This window comes from Mchenga conophoros, linkage group LG7, assembly GCF_057382185.1.
Source record: "Mchenga conophoros isolate Kocher_MC1m ecotype Shallow Benthic linkage group LG7, M_conophoros_male_GT1.1, whole genome shotgun sequence".
Lineage (NCBI taxonomy): Eukaryota > Metazoa > Chordata > Actinopteri > Cichliformes > Cichlidae > Mchenga > Mchenga conophoros.
In genome coordinates this window covers 53,619,983-53,635,312 of record NC_140532.1, presented here as the reverse complement: position 1 = coordinate 53,635,312, position 15,330 = coordinate 53,619,983, and the positions used below count along the sequence as shown (strand labels likewise).

At 40.3% G+C, this 15,330-nt stretch overlaps 1 protein-coding gene across 1 annotated transcript; it reads left to right on the top strand.

Annotated features, from left to right (window-relative positions):
- Positions 1–4,536: 4,536 nt before the first annotated feature.
- Positions 4,537–8,009, top strand: LOC146571140 (uncharacterized). Its single transcript, XM_085280168.1, has 5 exons — positions 4,537–4,751; positions 5,086–5,177; positions 5,556–5,750; positions 5,839–5,915; positions 6,172–8,009. Exons 1-5 carry the CDS (start codon positions 4,601–4,603, stop codon positions 6,809–6,811), a joined length of 1,155 nt encoding a protein of 384 aa, XP_085136294.1. The 5' UTR covers positions 4,537–4,600; the 3' UTR covers positions 6,812–8,009.
- The last annotated feature ends 7,321 nt before the right edge of the window (positions 8,010–15,330 follow it).

The window sequence follows — 15,330 nt, the reverse complement described above, 5'->3', positions numbered from 1 at the left end:
GAGGTTGGGGAGGGAACACTGCCATTAGCTGCTTATTTAACACTGTCTCATTCAGAGTAGAGGTTCAGATCAGAGAAAGTTACATTTTATGTAGTCAATCAGGGGTCTTCTTATTAGCATCAGTTAATTTTTTTACATTCAGTGCTGGCAACAAGGAGCCTTGTCACACTATAGATTCTAATACAACACCTGTGAAAAGACAAAAAGCTGAAAAATTCGCTTTTTGTTCTTCAAGATTTGGAGTTAAACATGACCACTCGTTGTTTTGTTTTGTTTTGTAATGCCTAAGGGATTCAGTATCCTTTTTCAACATGTTTATGCTGAGGTAGTGGTAAAGATCTATCACACAATACAGAAGTTTGCTTGTTTAATGGCAAAATAGTTAGTATATACTGATTCCATCTTTTGAATATCTTCTGGGTCTGTTATGTAAGGTTGATTTGATGTTCAAAGACAACTTTGAAGGAAGTGGTAAAAGGTAAAGAAAGTCTAACTACTGATCTCTTAAATTGCTATCCAGTGAAGAAAAAACATTTATAAGAACTTTAGGGTTGAAACACCTCAGCGTCTGACAGTTATTGCCTATGTTTACAGTTACAGTGACAGTTATTTCCTATTTCCTCTTTTAGATTAAACACATAAACCCTCATTACTTCACATCTACATTCTCTACTAATGATACAGGGAAGTCCCACTGATATCTATTTCAGTACACTTGGAAGCCAAAAACATGTTTTACTCCCTTTCTCACTGCAACCCACTGACAGTGAAAATATCAGGAAACAGCACCTTCGGTGAAACGCCAGGCCATTTATTATTCTGCTCTCTGGCTGTGACGGGTCTTTTAATTCCACGAGACCTTTCACTCTGCTTGCAATCAGGCCTCCTTGGTGGGCAGTGTTGGCCTTCTTTGTGGGGTTGCTCTGCAGGTGGAGTCAGATTGTTGTCAGCATCAATAGTCCCACACAAAGCCCACCCATACATGGCCTCTGAGGTCAGAGAGACACACCCTGGATGAGACGAAATGGAAGGCTCAGCTAGACAGCTGACTCAAGGTCAAGCCTCCGTGGAGCTTTAATATTCTTTTTGAAGTCTTTCTACGACTGGCTGTCTAGAAAAATAACTTAATTTCAGGACTGCTTTTTTTTATTATTATTATTACTTCACTGCATCTTCTGGTTGTAGCTAAAAATTAGATTAAGTCAAGTCTCAGTTGAGTATTGTATTTCAAGCCGAACAAATCTGTTTACAATCCAAAACAACCCAAACCCTCTTAAAGAGCTGACATAGCATACTTAACATTGATTGATCAACTTGATACACAGAGTTTTAACATGCTTTCTGTATAAACATGATATTAAAGTGAATTTAATTTCCTTTTAGTCTTCTTTGTGCTTGTTAGAGCTTAAAGCTGTAGGTTTCCTTTACTGCATTTTTATTTGAGACATCTGACAGTTAATAAAACTGCACAACTAGCCCAACCAGTTCTCACTCAGATACTTCCAAGGGGTTTGCCATTAAGCAAAGGTATAACTAAGCCAGATCTTCCCAAAGTGTGGCCGCGGTATGAAAAGGAAAAAAACAAAACGCTTGTACACTGCTAGCACTGGGCGCCCACACAAACGCAAAGCAGGAGATGAAGCATAGCTGAATATGTTTCCAAACCAAACTCATTCTAAGCCAAAGACTAGAAAATATGGTGAAGCATATCTTCCCTTTGGTTTCACCTGCACAAGTGCCAAGGTAGGTCTCCCCTGCAGAATTGGTTTTCCCTTTGTCGGGAGCAGCGCTGGGCTGTTCAAATCATGGACAAACAGTATCCCACATTGTTGATTTTTAGTTCGCAAACACTTGTTGTAATGACTAACTACTGACATTTTGGAGATGTTAGCTCTTTATGCAGTAAAGTTACAGCGGGATACAAATTATATCAGGCTGATCCTGCCACGATTTGTTGCCCCTGTTAAATCACAGACAAACAGTATCCCACAGTTGTTTATGTTTTTAAACCCATTTTGCACAGAGAGGCATTTTTTGAAAAATGTATTGACAGCAATGTTGAATATTATTACACAGGAAAAAAAAACAACTACACGTAAAATAATTACACCGTGACGCCTCTGTCTGTGTAAATGGAGGGACAGTAACTGCGTGTAAAACCTGCAGATAGTCAGATTAACAGTATTTTGTCTCTATCTGCCATTCCACAATTCATCTCATGTAAACAATAACCTGGCGCACAGCGTGACGTGAAAAAAGGCACATACCTTTGACGTTGTGTGACAAACTCTGTATTCCTCGTCCACACGTAAACGCAAAAAATGAGTTTTAAAAAATCTCAGTTTTTGGTGATTCAAAACGCTGTTTATGTGTGGACGAAACAGCTGCGTTTTCAAAAATACCCGTGCAGGTGTGGACATAGCATAAAAGAGTTAGTAGTTTATTTTCTTACTACCTGCAGATTACTTGTATTTGCTTAATTGTTTACTAAATGTTTGAGGTGAGAAATAAACCGCAATGGAGCAGAATATGGGTGTGTGTGGTTGGAGGATGTGCGAGTGTGTGTGTGTGTGTGTGGGGGGGGGGGGGGGGGGGGGTGCAGCATTTTTCATGTAAAACAAAGGGGGCCCCAGCAAAAGAAAGTTTGGGAACCACTGAACTAAGCATTGGTGATTCTATAGCCTGTTGTGCCTCCCTTACTACTTTCACCATTGTGCTAGCATTTAGTTAGCTTGTTTGGAAACAGCTTTCATTAGTCAACTTGAAAAAAAACAAACCCATAGTGTTCTGTTAGCTGATTTTCCTGAAATCCCTTCCCTATTCATGTGCTATAAAACAATAGCTAAAACATTACTCCAGAAACTTCAGAGACCATCTTTACTTTGGTAACAATACCTAGTTAGACCTAGCTGACTTCTTTTAGCCTGCTAGCGACTAACAAATCAACTGGTGGTGTCTTGATTCGGACTCCCAGCTATGGCTAGCCGACCTGGACACACTAGTTATTCAAGTGTATCTCTTCAATACTTAAGGCACTATTTTCAGCATTTAACTATTAAGTGTTATATTTAATCATCTTTTCTTTGTTCTACTATCACTCCCACAACGATAACTCCTCTTCGTTTTCATTCAGTGGCTTTAATTGTTGTCATAAGGTTCGCTTCAGGGGAACTCGGTTCTCTCTAAACATCTCTACAAAAAGACCACTCGTATAGTTTAAAGTTTTTGAGCCCTATTTGACTCTTGTCTGTTTCCCCAATCAGTTGCTTCCCTTGCAACTGGCAACTGGCTTCAACTACGCATCTGAACTTATTCAGACAGTTTGTGACCAAATCAAAAACCGGTATTTCCAGTAATAGAAACTGATCCATTACCCAAAAGTTTTCCAAGCCTCCTGGTGCATTTCTTAAGAGGCTACCTAGTGCAACAATCATGGAACTGGATGCAGGAATTTTTTTTCTTTATATCAGCTGCTTCAGTTTATGACTAAGGATTTTTCAGAACAAGTTTGATAACTTCACTGCGTTCAGACTCATTATTAGATTAGTCTTTACTTTTTCACCTAATTAGGAGGAAAAAAGGTCATTGTACTGGAGCTTTAAAAGTTTCACTCTGCATAAGGATAAGGACACCTACAGTATTGTATTGTCCCAAGCAACATATGTTATGTTTGTTTTTTGGTGTTGCAGCTGTCACTGGCTAATTTTCCCCTGGTGGTCTGTAAGGTGAAAAAATGTTTCTTAAGCTTCCGATTAAGTGTTTAAAATGGTTAGAAGAAAAGATATGTAAAGTAACATTGTTGATTTTGCAGCTGTTGTATATTTATATATTCACAAGAAACGAGAAGAAGTTATAGGAAAAGAAGGAAAACTTTATTATCGTTAATAAAAATCTCGCTTATTCAAGACAGATTTAATTTGCATCCTTGTCATGAAATACCGGTCATTCAATGAATATTTCCACAAGACTAAGCCTTCTTTTAACTTCCATCAGCATAACAGGCAGTCATTATTATTGATGGCTTGACAGGCACTAAATATCAGCAAAAGGTAAACTGGCAGTTATCTGAAGTGCAGTATTTACTACAATGATGTGTTTGTGAGATGAATGATAATTAGAGGCAGCACTGGAAGCCCCACAGAAAGCAGTGGACGGAAGAATGGAAAGTTTAAAAGAGATGCGCACAGAAGGAGAGGACACTTACCCCTTAACTCGAAACTATGTGGTCTGTAATTGAAAGGATAGTGAGCAAATCAGCTCTCAATCCCAGTATCTTCTGTCAAAAGAAGCCACATTACAAAGGCTCCCACAGTTCACTCATGCTCACTTCTTCAGTGCCTTTATAACGAGGCTGTCCTACTCTAATACACATTGGAGCTGTGAAAACAAAGCTCTTATAATTAGATATCGCCAACCCTCATACGATTAAGGTGTGAATGCACCCACATAAGCGCGCCATCACAGAAGTTCTTACCCCCTCCAAGGTAGAAAAAAAAAGTTGCTTTTCTAAATCTTTTTTTAAACCCTCCAATGGACTACTTGCACTAACACTTCCGCGTTCTATGTAGTCCTGCCCCAGTGCTTCCGGTGCGGTTAAACCATGGCGACGTTCTACACTCGCTGCCTACAAGAGCTCCCAAAATTGAACATCACCGATGTTCATCGGATTTGCAGAGTGACGACTACCCCCGCCAGCAAATTAGATAAAGGATTTAAGTTATATGCTGCATCATATATACACAACTACGAAGGTAAGAAAACGTAAATTAACCGACAAAGAAACGCTAGCTAACGTCAAATGCAAACACTACGTTACTCCGCTATGTCCTTCATTTGATGTCAGTTCTCTACATTACATGTTTTCTTAAACGGTGTTTTATGTCGTCCTAAACTATAGTTGAGGTTTTCTTAACTAATGTCACTTTTGTAGTTAGACACTGTTATAATGGCGTTAGGTAGTTGGCTAACTATGGAGGTAGTTAACTACCTAATGCTACTCTTGCTAAGTGTAAAATATATATGTTTAAGACATGCTGAAATGAGTAATACAGAAATAATGCTAATGGTACTTGTATCTTTATTCAGTGTCCAATAAAGACAGGTTGTCAGGGGAGGTCGGTGTGAGAGCCCTGTGCTACAGGTCAATGAGGAAGAGTGAGGCACCACACAGACTAAGTGTAGGCAGGAAGCTGTGTAAAGTTGTTAATCCCCGTTCAGTGGGGTTCAGTTCATTTAAGCATTAGTTAAGTTCATTCCTAAAGGCCCATCAACTTGAATGTTTTCCTTGTCTCCCTGCTTTATCACTCCTAATTTGACTAGTCAGATAGTTAAATCAACGTGTGTTTGGGTGATCAGAAACATTTGACAACAAGTTAATACTGCAAATATACACAATCTAAGTTATTACAGTTATCAAGCATGGTTAAGTTGTTTTAATAGGGAGAGAAGGAAACACTAAGCATTCAGGAGGGTGCGTAACCATAACACTGAACTATGTTCCTGTTCGGCTCTTCCATGAAGATGTTACATTTTTAATTTTCGTTCTTTCTTCTTAGATTAAGCTTCTGGATTCATCACCGGTGATACTGACACATAGCCAGTGCTCCTGTGTGGCAGGCGCTGTTATGTGCAATCACACAGTGGCACTGCTCTTCCAAACAGCACACTACTCACAACTCAGAGTGCCGGTTGTCCCCCCTGTGCATAGCTGCACGGAATCTGAACAGCAATGGCACAAGCCACGGACAGTGGTAATTTAAATGAGGTTAAAGTTTTTGAATTAGTCCATGTTTACATATGAACAGCAACACCATCCATAGTAAATGTGTCTTCTGTTAGGGTGTGAAGCCAGGACCCATCAACTCCATGATCTTCACTAAGCCGGTACCAAATAGGATGGCCCAGACTGGAGTACGGTAATTAGATTTGTAAAATTTGGTTTCACGTGTTACAAATGTATGTTGCTATTTTTTTCATACATACATGTGTCAGAATAGGTATTAATTTACATACAACATTACACTTTCTGAAGACGGCTAACTCAGTCATGTACATATACATCCCAGTCTCTAACTTATGCACCACTGTTTTACACCTTTTAGTTTTTAGTTTAGTTGTTGTTCAGTATAACAACCTTCTTCCTTACATTATTGTCATTGATGTTTTCTTTAGGAGTGGCTTCTACAGAGGCATGGTGGGTCCGTTACCAGATCCCTGCTTGTTCAGAATAACGGAGGCATATGCAAAATTTAATATTGAGGACAGGCCACTTGTGACCACAATGAACATGAGACCTGACAAGCCCCTTGTGGAAAGTGCCTTTGGGCTGGTGCAGGAGGGCAGTGTTCTGTCATATCAGCAACCGGTTTTGACAACCCGGTACATCACACTACACCGCGATGCACCACCAACACCGCACTTGCCTCTGGAGGGGTATGACATCTTGCCATCAGATTGTGTGTTTGTGTGCTCAGAAGAAGAGCTTCTGCATCTGAAAAGCTTGTCTGTAACTCTGGAAATGGCTCACAAAATAGAGGAAGCTACACGTGAGCAAAGCTCTTCGTCTGAGTGGCATCAGCTCCGCAGGCCCAGAGTGACTGCCTCTAGGTTTCGGGAGGTGTGTCACGTCAGAGGCCAGAGCTCGGCCGAGTCACTAGCAGAGCGTATATTGAAGGGAACAAGGCAGACAGCAGACATGAGGAGAGGAACTGAGATGGAGCCTGCAATAGCAGCAGAGTATAGTAGGCTAATGAATGTTAACTACTCACCCTGTGGTCTGGTCATTCACCCCATTGCTTGCTGCATCTCCTGATGGTGTTGTTTTTGACCCCAATGAATACCCCCAGTTTGGCTTCGTCGAATTCAAATGTCCCAATGTACAAAACTTTATTGACTGCAAATATGTGCAGATGGAATGTGGTACCCCTAAACTAAAAAAGAGCCACGCATATTACTGGCAAGTGCAAGGACAACTGCTCATCAGTGGGATGCAGTGGTGTGACTTTGTTGTGTGGGCACAAGAGGACTACCTAGTGCAAAGAATATACATGGATACAGATGTGCACAATGCAATCAGAGAAAAGGCAGACTATTTCTTTTTTTACATATATATGCCAAGATACCTTTGTTTGAAAAAATGAACAGTGAAAACATAGCAAAAAGAAAAACAGATCCTTCAGGCTGGCTGGAACAAAATAACTGATGTTTTATTTTCAATATATTTCATGAATTCTTTTGTTGTTACATGTTACCTTTATGTGACATCAATAAACTGTTATTTAAGCAATGGCATCAATTTAATTTTTAAAAACACACATTAAAACGTTGAATTTGTGCAGAACTTATTTACATGGTAAGTATTTAAAACTCCATGCCTAGCATACTGATATACATTTAGACAATAACACAACTGAACTGTAGAAAATGACAAATGGTATTTTTGATGTTCCAAAAGCTCAATGTCACTTATGATTTTAAAACGATTTAGTGATTTACTTTATAATTTTGATAAACAGTTTTGTTGAATCTGAATAGTAATATAGTAATATAATTAAACAGTATTATTAACATTAAACATTTGCAATGAATTTGAATTATCAATAACTGAAACTCAACTATCAGCACTCAAGTACCAGTTCTGTAATCAAGTATTGTCAGCTGAGAAGGAAGAAATGCAACTGTAGTGGCCTCAGCTGCAGGTCATTTTCCATAAGTTACTGGCACTGGTGTCTTGGGAAAAATCCATCTTGTCTCACTTAACCCATTTTTTAACTAATGCTGTGTTCTGGTAATTTGACAGCATACATGCCACTGCAAACAGTTGGTTGATATTATAAACATGTGACATGGTAATGATGCTATCAAAAAGTTTGTTCTGTTTGATCCTCCTAATGACTCGCTCCACATGTACCCTGAGTCTGGCTATGGCCTGCGTCTCCTTAACCTGGTATGCTGGCATCTGCTTCTGCTTAGATAGAAAAGGTGGGCAGTACACTTTGCATTTACAACAATCAGTGATTGTATATTTTAAACAGTTAGCTTGAATAGAACTTAGGTGTACCTGGTATAGAATCGGATGTCAGTGTCGGAGCCAGCAAAACGCTGTAACTCAAATTCTCGCTGGACACATAACTCCTGTATTTCCTTCCTCAGAGTCTCCACGTCTTTGGACAGGTCTTCTGCAGCTGATGCAGATATGTCCAATGCAGACGGCTCAGGGACTGAGCAGTAGTCATGATCTCTTGTAAGACTTTGCTCTTCTTGATCGTCAGGAGGAACTAGTTCAGGGCGTCGCTCCGTTCTCTCCCAAACACTACGCCGCGGTGGTTCAACTTTATAGCCATTCCACTCAAAAAGTGTTGGTACAGCACCTTTAATAAGCCTCCTTCGACCATCGAGGGTTGTTGGCTCTATGAGTTGATCACTGGCAAAGTGTCTGCAGCAGACCCTGGTGTGAGAGGTGATCGTGAAATGATCCCGGCGTATGTTTACCGGCCATTGTCTTCTCAAGTCGGAATGGGTCGGAAAGGCATGAAAACTTAGTATGCCATTAAATTTGGCTGAAGCTGAACAAAGTGGGACACAGCAATGCTCGGAGTATTTCTTCTCCTGTTTTTGAAAATGTTCTGTTTTAAATACTTTCCTTTTTATACTCATTCTGAAGCGACATTAGCATAGCTACCGATAGATAAGCAAACGAACCGGAAACGCACAAGCGGTACTATTTGGAAACGGAAATACGTCACATGCCCTAGTGCAAGTAGTCTATTTAATTTGTGTCACAGAGACCCTTCATCCTAAAAGGACTACTGAAACTGCAAGTACTGAACGCTCAGTACACTTTAGTCTCGCTTGTAAAAGGAATGCTGTGCTTTAAACTGCAAGGGTGCAGTTCTTGAAGTGAATAGCCTGATCTGATTGCAGATACCTGTATAGATGCTGTATACCAAATTCCTTTATTTTGCATCATCTTAAGGTAGTAATCTGGACCCAGCACTGTAGTTCACAATGACTGAGTTTAAAAGAAAAGAGCCTTTGAGTAACTTAGGCTATGTTCACACTGCAGGTCTTAATGCTCAATTCCGATTTTTTGATCAAATCCGATTTTTTTGTCTGCTCGTTCACGCTACAAATAAAATGCGACAGCAAACGCGCTGTAGTGTGAACGCTCAAAGCGGCCCGCATGCGCAAAAGAAGACTTCACACACAACGCGCTCTGTTTAGACCCAGAGCAAACAGTATTGTTTGATAGATGGCCCTTAATATAAAGAGTTCGGACTTTACATTTCCCAATTTTTGCTTTAAGTTATTTTGTTATTTACATAATAATGTAAATAACCTAATAATGATCCTTATTGCTGTTTTAGAGAGGAGCGGTGCTTCAAAGGATAGTTGCAGATTTCTGTCAGAATCTGCAGATTATACAGTACAAATAAAATGTTCACGTTTCTCCAACATTGTCCTCCCAACAGTTTCACTGATATCTACACGGGATGGCCAGAGAAGCGTTCGCGATGTCTTCTCTGGCGCTTCTCTGGCACTGATAATTGGCGTCTGTCTTGTGTCACTGACGTAAAAGACGGATTTAATGCGATCTGACCGTTCAAACAGCAGTCGCTTTCTAAAACATCGGATATGTATCGGATTCAGTACCACATACGAAAGTGACCCAGATCGGATTTGAAAATATCGGATTTGTGCCGTTCACACTGTCATACCATGATCGGATATGGGTCGCATAGGGTCAAAAAAATCGGATTTGATGCGCTTTCGCCTGCAGTGTGAACGTAGCCTTAGGGCTCTTTTTTTTCTTCTTCTTGACTCTTGTGTAATTGTATTTGGCATGTATTTGGTAATTGAAAAAGAAGAAGAAATATGATATTGATTTAAGCATAATGGTAATACATGAACTCTAAATACTTACAGGACATATACTATATAATACTATATAATACTTAGGGACCCAGATGATTACCTAACACAACAATTCAGGTTCTGGGAGAAGAAAAAACTTAGATAAACCCAAAATAGGTTTAAGACTTTGATTTCTTTTAGTTTACAGTAGATAGTACAATATTATCTAGTGTACATGGGGCGATCGTGGCTCAAGAGTTAGGAGTTCGCCTTGTAATCGGAAGGTTGCCGGTTCAAGCCCCGGCTCGGACAGTCTCGGTCGTTGTGTCCTTGGGCAAGACACTTCACCTGTTGCCTACTGGTGGTGGTCAGAGGGCCCGGTGGCGCCAGTGTCCGGCAGCCTCGCCTCTGTCAGTGCGCCCCAGGGTGGCTGTGGTTACAATGTAGCTTGCCATCACCAGTGTGGGAATGTGTGTGTGAATGGGTGGATGACTGGATATGTAAAGCGCTTTGGGGTCCTTAGGGACTAGTAAAGCGCTATATAAATACAGGCCATTTACCATTTACTATGTCTAAGGAGCCAGAGCTTCTTGTAATTTTAAAGTGGTCTGAGCACCAGAGATGGGCAGTAACGCGTTATTTGTGACGTGTTACTGTAATCTGATTACTTTTTTCAAGTAACTTGACCAACACTGCTGAGCACTATCTTTCTGGGCTTTCTGGTGGTATTTAAAAGTTTTTCTTTGGGCATTTGCTGATTCCAAACATTGCCAATGCGGTTAAAGTGCATCTGGCTCGGAAAACACGCAATGGAACACTATCAGTCATAGAATGATAACATAACAAAACAAGCGCCAGCATAAAAAAACAAACGGTTTGGAATGTGTGAATGTCTTTATCCAAAGACAACCTGTCCAGGGTGTAACCCGCCTCTTGTCCTGTGCTAGGCTCTGGCTCCTGTTCATACTTTTATAGTAGTGGATAGCCTTTTAGTTAGTCTGAGAAAAAAATCCAAAGAACCAGATTTTAGACCATGGAGGGACAAACCAAATCTACAACCATGTTAGCAAACATCCTATCTTACATCTTACAGCCACGTTGCTAGGAATGTCTTTATTTTTTCTGCTGTTATAAATATGTGACAAGTTGAATTTTTGCCTGGAATTAAGGCATTAGCAAAGTTATTACGTGTCAGAGATGTGTTATATTCTTTCCTGTGGTTGTTAAAGTATTTCAGTACTGGACTGTCAGGCCGACTGACAGAGCCACCCAGGAACATGACTGCCAAGTTATGTATGTGTTAACATGTGCTGTCGTTTTACCTTTTAATCATGTTGTTATTGACTGTGCTTAAGCAGATAAGATATGTATAAATGCTTAAGTGTGTGCAATAACAGCTGACTGCTGCTATAACCAAGAGGAGATTGTAAAAGAAAACAAATTCCAAGCTCTTTTGTTTTGGGAAGTAACCTTTAACTTTCAAGTTCTCCTAAGCATACCCTACAGCAGTGGTTCCCAAACTATTTTCGCTGGGCCCCCCTTTGTTTTACAGAAAAATGTTCGCCCCCCCCCCCCCCTTCGCGCGCGCACACACACACACACACACACACACTAACACATCCTCCAACCACACACACCCATATTTTGCTCAATTGCGGTTTATTTCACACCTCAAACATTTAGTAAACAATTAAGCAAATACAAGTAATCTGCAGGTAGTAAGAAAATAAACTACTAACTCTTTTACGCTACGTCCGCACCTACACAGGTATTTTTGAAAACGCAGCTGTTTTGTACACACGTAAACGGCGTTTCGAATCACCGAAAACTGAGATTTTTTTAAACTCATTTTTTGCGTTTACGTGTGGACGAGTGATAGTAGAACAAAGAAAAGATGATTAAATATAACAATTAATAGCTAAATGCTGAAAATAGTGCCTTAAGTATTGAAGAGATACACTTGAATAACTAGTGTGTCCAGGTCGGCTAGCCATAGCTGGGAGTCCGAATCAAGACGCCACCAGTTGATTTGTTAGTGTCGCTAGCAGGCTAAAAGAAGTCAGCTAGGTCTAGGGTTGCCAACCGTCCCTTAAAATACGGAATCGTCCCGTATTTCGAAACAAAAGTACACGTCCCGTATTGAGCTAATAAGGGACGCACTTTGTCCCGTAATACAGTGAGAATCAAAAGTAGTCTATAACTTTTAATGGAATTAACGCTTTGTTTGAAAACATAATTCCCAGCCCCTCTCCTGCTTTGTGACCAATGAGCTGACAGCACACTTACGAGTATGACAATTCAGATTACCACTCATCTCATTGGTCGAGGAAAGGTCGCTTACGGAGAAAATACCGGAAGACAACAAATGACCACAACAAGAAGCATGGCCAACAGGGAAACAAACGCAGACACTGCGGTGCAAGTCTCGGACGACAGTAAACCTAAAGCTGGGCAGACACTGTGCAATTTTTTTCAGTCACGTTATTCAGCTCCTGCTCAAACTGCACGATTGACTCGCAGTTGGTAGGTCACGATGCAGGTCTCACACTATACCGCCCGATGCTCTGATGCGACCTGAGTGCTCACACTGTGCCTCCATAAAATGAAGGTTATAACAGAAAATCTGTCGCGCTCTCTCTCTCCGTCTTACACTCACACAGACACACACACCACCACCATCAACTTTGCTAAATTGCTAATGAAAAACATTGATCGGGCAGCTGTGACTGAGCAGCAATGTAAATCCAACTATTTTCACGGTTGTTGTGGTCGTGATAATTTTGTGATGCCACATCGAAAAGGCTCGGATGAGCTTTCCAAAGTTCTACAAGTTGTGCCTCCATCGCTTGTGTCCAGATCACAGGCTGCACAGCCGTGCTGCTCCATCTTTTACACCAACGTTTACGTGTTTGCGCGCGAGCAGTGTGAGCGGCTGTGGTGAGACCCTCACGAGCGATTGATGATCGGGAGCTGGTCGTGAGGTGTTAATCACTTCTCGTTACCCCACGTATACTACACGATGCACGATGAAGGCCAAAATCGGCTCAAAATGGGCCTAAAACTGCACAGTGTGAGCCCAGCATAAGCCCAGCATTAGAGCAGCAATGTTTGTTCCCCTCAGAGAAAGGGAAGAATGGGAAAAGGAAAACACCTGGCTGGAAAAAGTTAATATGGGCATGTGCAGTGAATATCAGCGCTATGTGGCCAGAAGTGTGATAATATAATTTATTTTGTGTAATAAACAACTGCAAGAATAGATGATTACAACAAATAGATGACTAATACATAAAAGTAATACATAGATGAATAATGATGATGAGTTAAGATGCGTAATCATGGGAACAAGTGGGTTTACAAACAGGAGCAGCTGATTAGCATTAGAAAAGCTGAAATAATACCTCAACTGAAGCCGATTGTACTAAATGCACTAAATGTGCACTGTTACAAGAATGTTTTTCTTTCTATTGTTTTCTATTATTTTAAGTTAAGCAGGACAGAGTTCTTTTAAAGAAAGATTTACTTATATTCTCAAAAGTTAAGCATGACAGGCTTCTGTTTAAGAAGGAGACCTGTTTTATTGTGTTAATGTTGTCATTTTGAGCTAAAAATAAATGGCTAAATGATCATTTGTTTCACATGTGTTCATATCACAAAGAATACACATCTACTTAAATCAAATTCAAGTCAAATGGTTAAAAAAATAATTTCACACACAAAAAAAGAGCTAGAAAATTCACCACACTGGGAAGGGTGAAGACAATTGGGTCGCCCGGCCCTGGCCACGAGGTGTCCCTTATTTATTTTTCAGGGAGTTGGCAACCCTAGCTAGGTCTAACTAGGTATTGTTACCAAAGTAAAGATGGTCTCTGAAGTTTCTGGAGTAATGTTTCAGCTATTGTTTTATAGCACATGAATAGGGAAGGGATTTCAGGGAAATCAGCTAACAGAACACTATGGGGTTTTGTTTATTTCAAGTTGACTAATAAAAGCTGTTTCCAAACAAGCTAACTAAATGCTAGCACAATGGTGAAAGTAGTAAGGGAGGCACAACAGGCTATAGAATCACCAATGCTTAGTTCAGTGGTTCCCAAACTTTTTTTTGCTGGGGCCCCCTTTGTTTTACATGAAAAATGCTGCGCACCCCCCCCCCCCCACACACACACACACACTACTAACTCTTTTATGCTACATCCACACCTACACAGGTATTTTTTGAAAACGCAGCTGTTTCGTCCACACATAAACAGCGTTTTGAATCACCGAAAACTGAGATTTTTTAAAACTCATTTTTTGCGTTTACGTGTGGACGAGGAATACAGAGTTCGTCTTGCAACTCAAAGGTATGTGCCCTTTTTCACGTCAGCTGTGCGCCACGTTATTGCTCACATGAGAGGAATTGCAGAATGGCAGATAGTCAGATTAACAGTATTTTGTCTCTATCTTCAGGTTTTACACGCTTACATATACACACGCAGTTACTGTCCCTCCATTTAGAAAGGCAGAGGCGTCACAGTGTAATTATTTTACGTGTAGTTGTTTTTTTTCCTGTGTAATAATATTCAACATTGCTGTCAATACATAAAAAATAAAAAAAAAGCCTCTCTGTGCAAAATGGGTTTAAAAACATAAACAACTGTGGGATACTGTTTGTCCGTGATTTAGACAGGGGGAACAAATCGTGGCAGGATCAGCCTGATATAATTTGTATCCCGCTGTAACTTTACTGTATAAAGAGCTAACATCTCCAAAATGTCAGTAGTTAGTCATTACAACAAGTGTTTGTGAACTAAAAATCAAGAATGTGGAATGCTGTTTGTCCATGATTTGAACAGCCCAGCGCTGCTCCCGACAAAGGGAAAACCAATTCTGCAGGGGAGACCTACCTTGGCACTTGTGCAGGTGAAACCAAAGGGAAGATATGCTTCACCATATTTTCTAGTCTTTGGCTTAGAATGAGGTTGGTTTGGAAACATATTCAGCTATGCTTCATCTCCTGCTTTGCGTTTGTGTGGGAGCCCCATGGTTGTTGTTTTTTTTTTTTTTCCCCCTTTTCAAAGGGTAAAAAATCCTTGATTTAAACAGAAACACATATGCCCTTTCAGGCCTGTTATTAAATAGGTGGAGTCCCATGATTTGGTGTCAGACACTGCTCTATAAGCTTTCATATTTGCACGCTAAATATGCAATATTTAGAATTAGAGAGAAGGAACCTCATTAAACTCCTAACACTGTTCAGAATGGTGACTAACATTATTAGTCAGATTACACCCTTCGGGGTCTTATGTAGTACCAACAAAGGGTAATTGAAAGAAACAAGGCAGTGCCGCAAGTAAACCAAATGAAGTCAGAGCAAGCAGGGTCTGAACATCAAAACAAACCTGCAGGTGGTTGGTGTAAAGGAAGTGCAAGAAAGGTACAAGCCATAAAAGATAGACAGATAAGGAAACTTCAAGAAATTCATTTTTTTTTAATGAACAC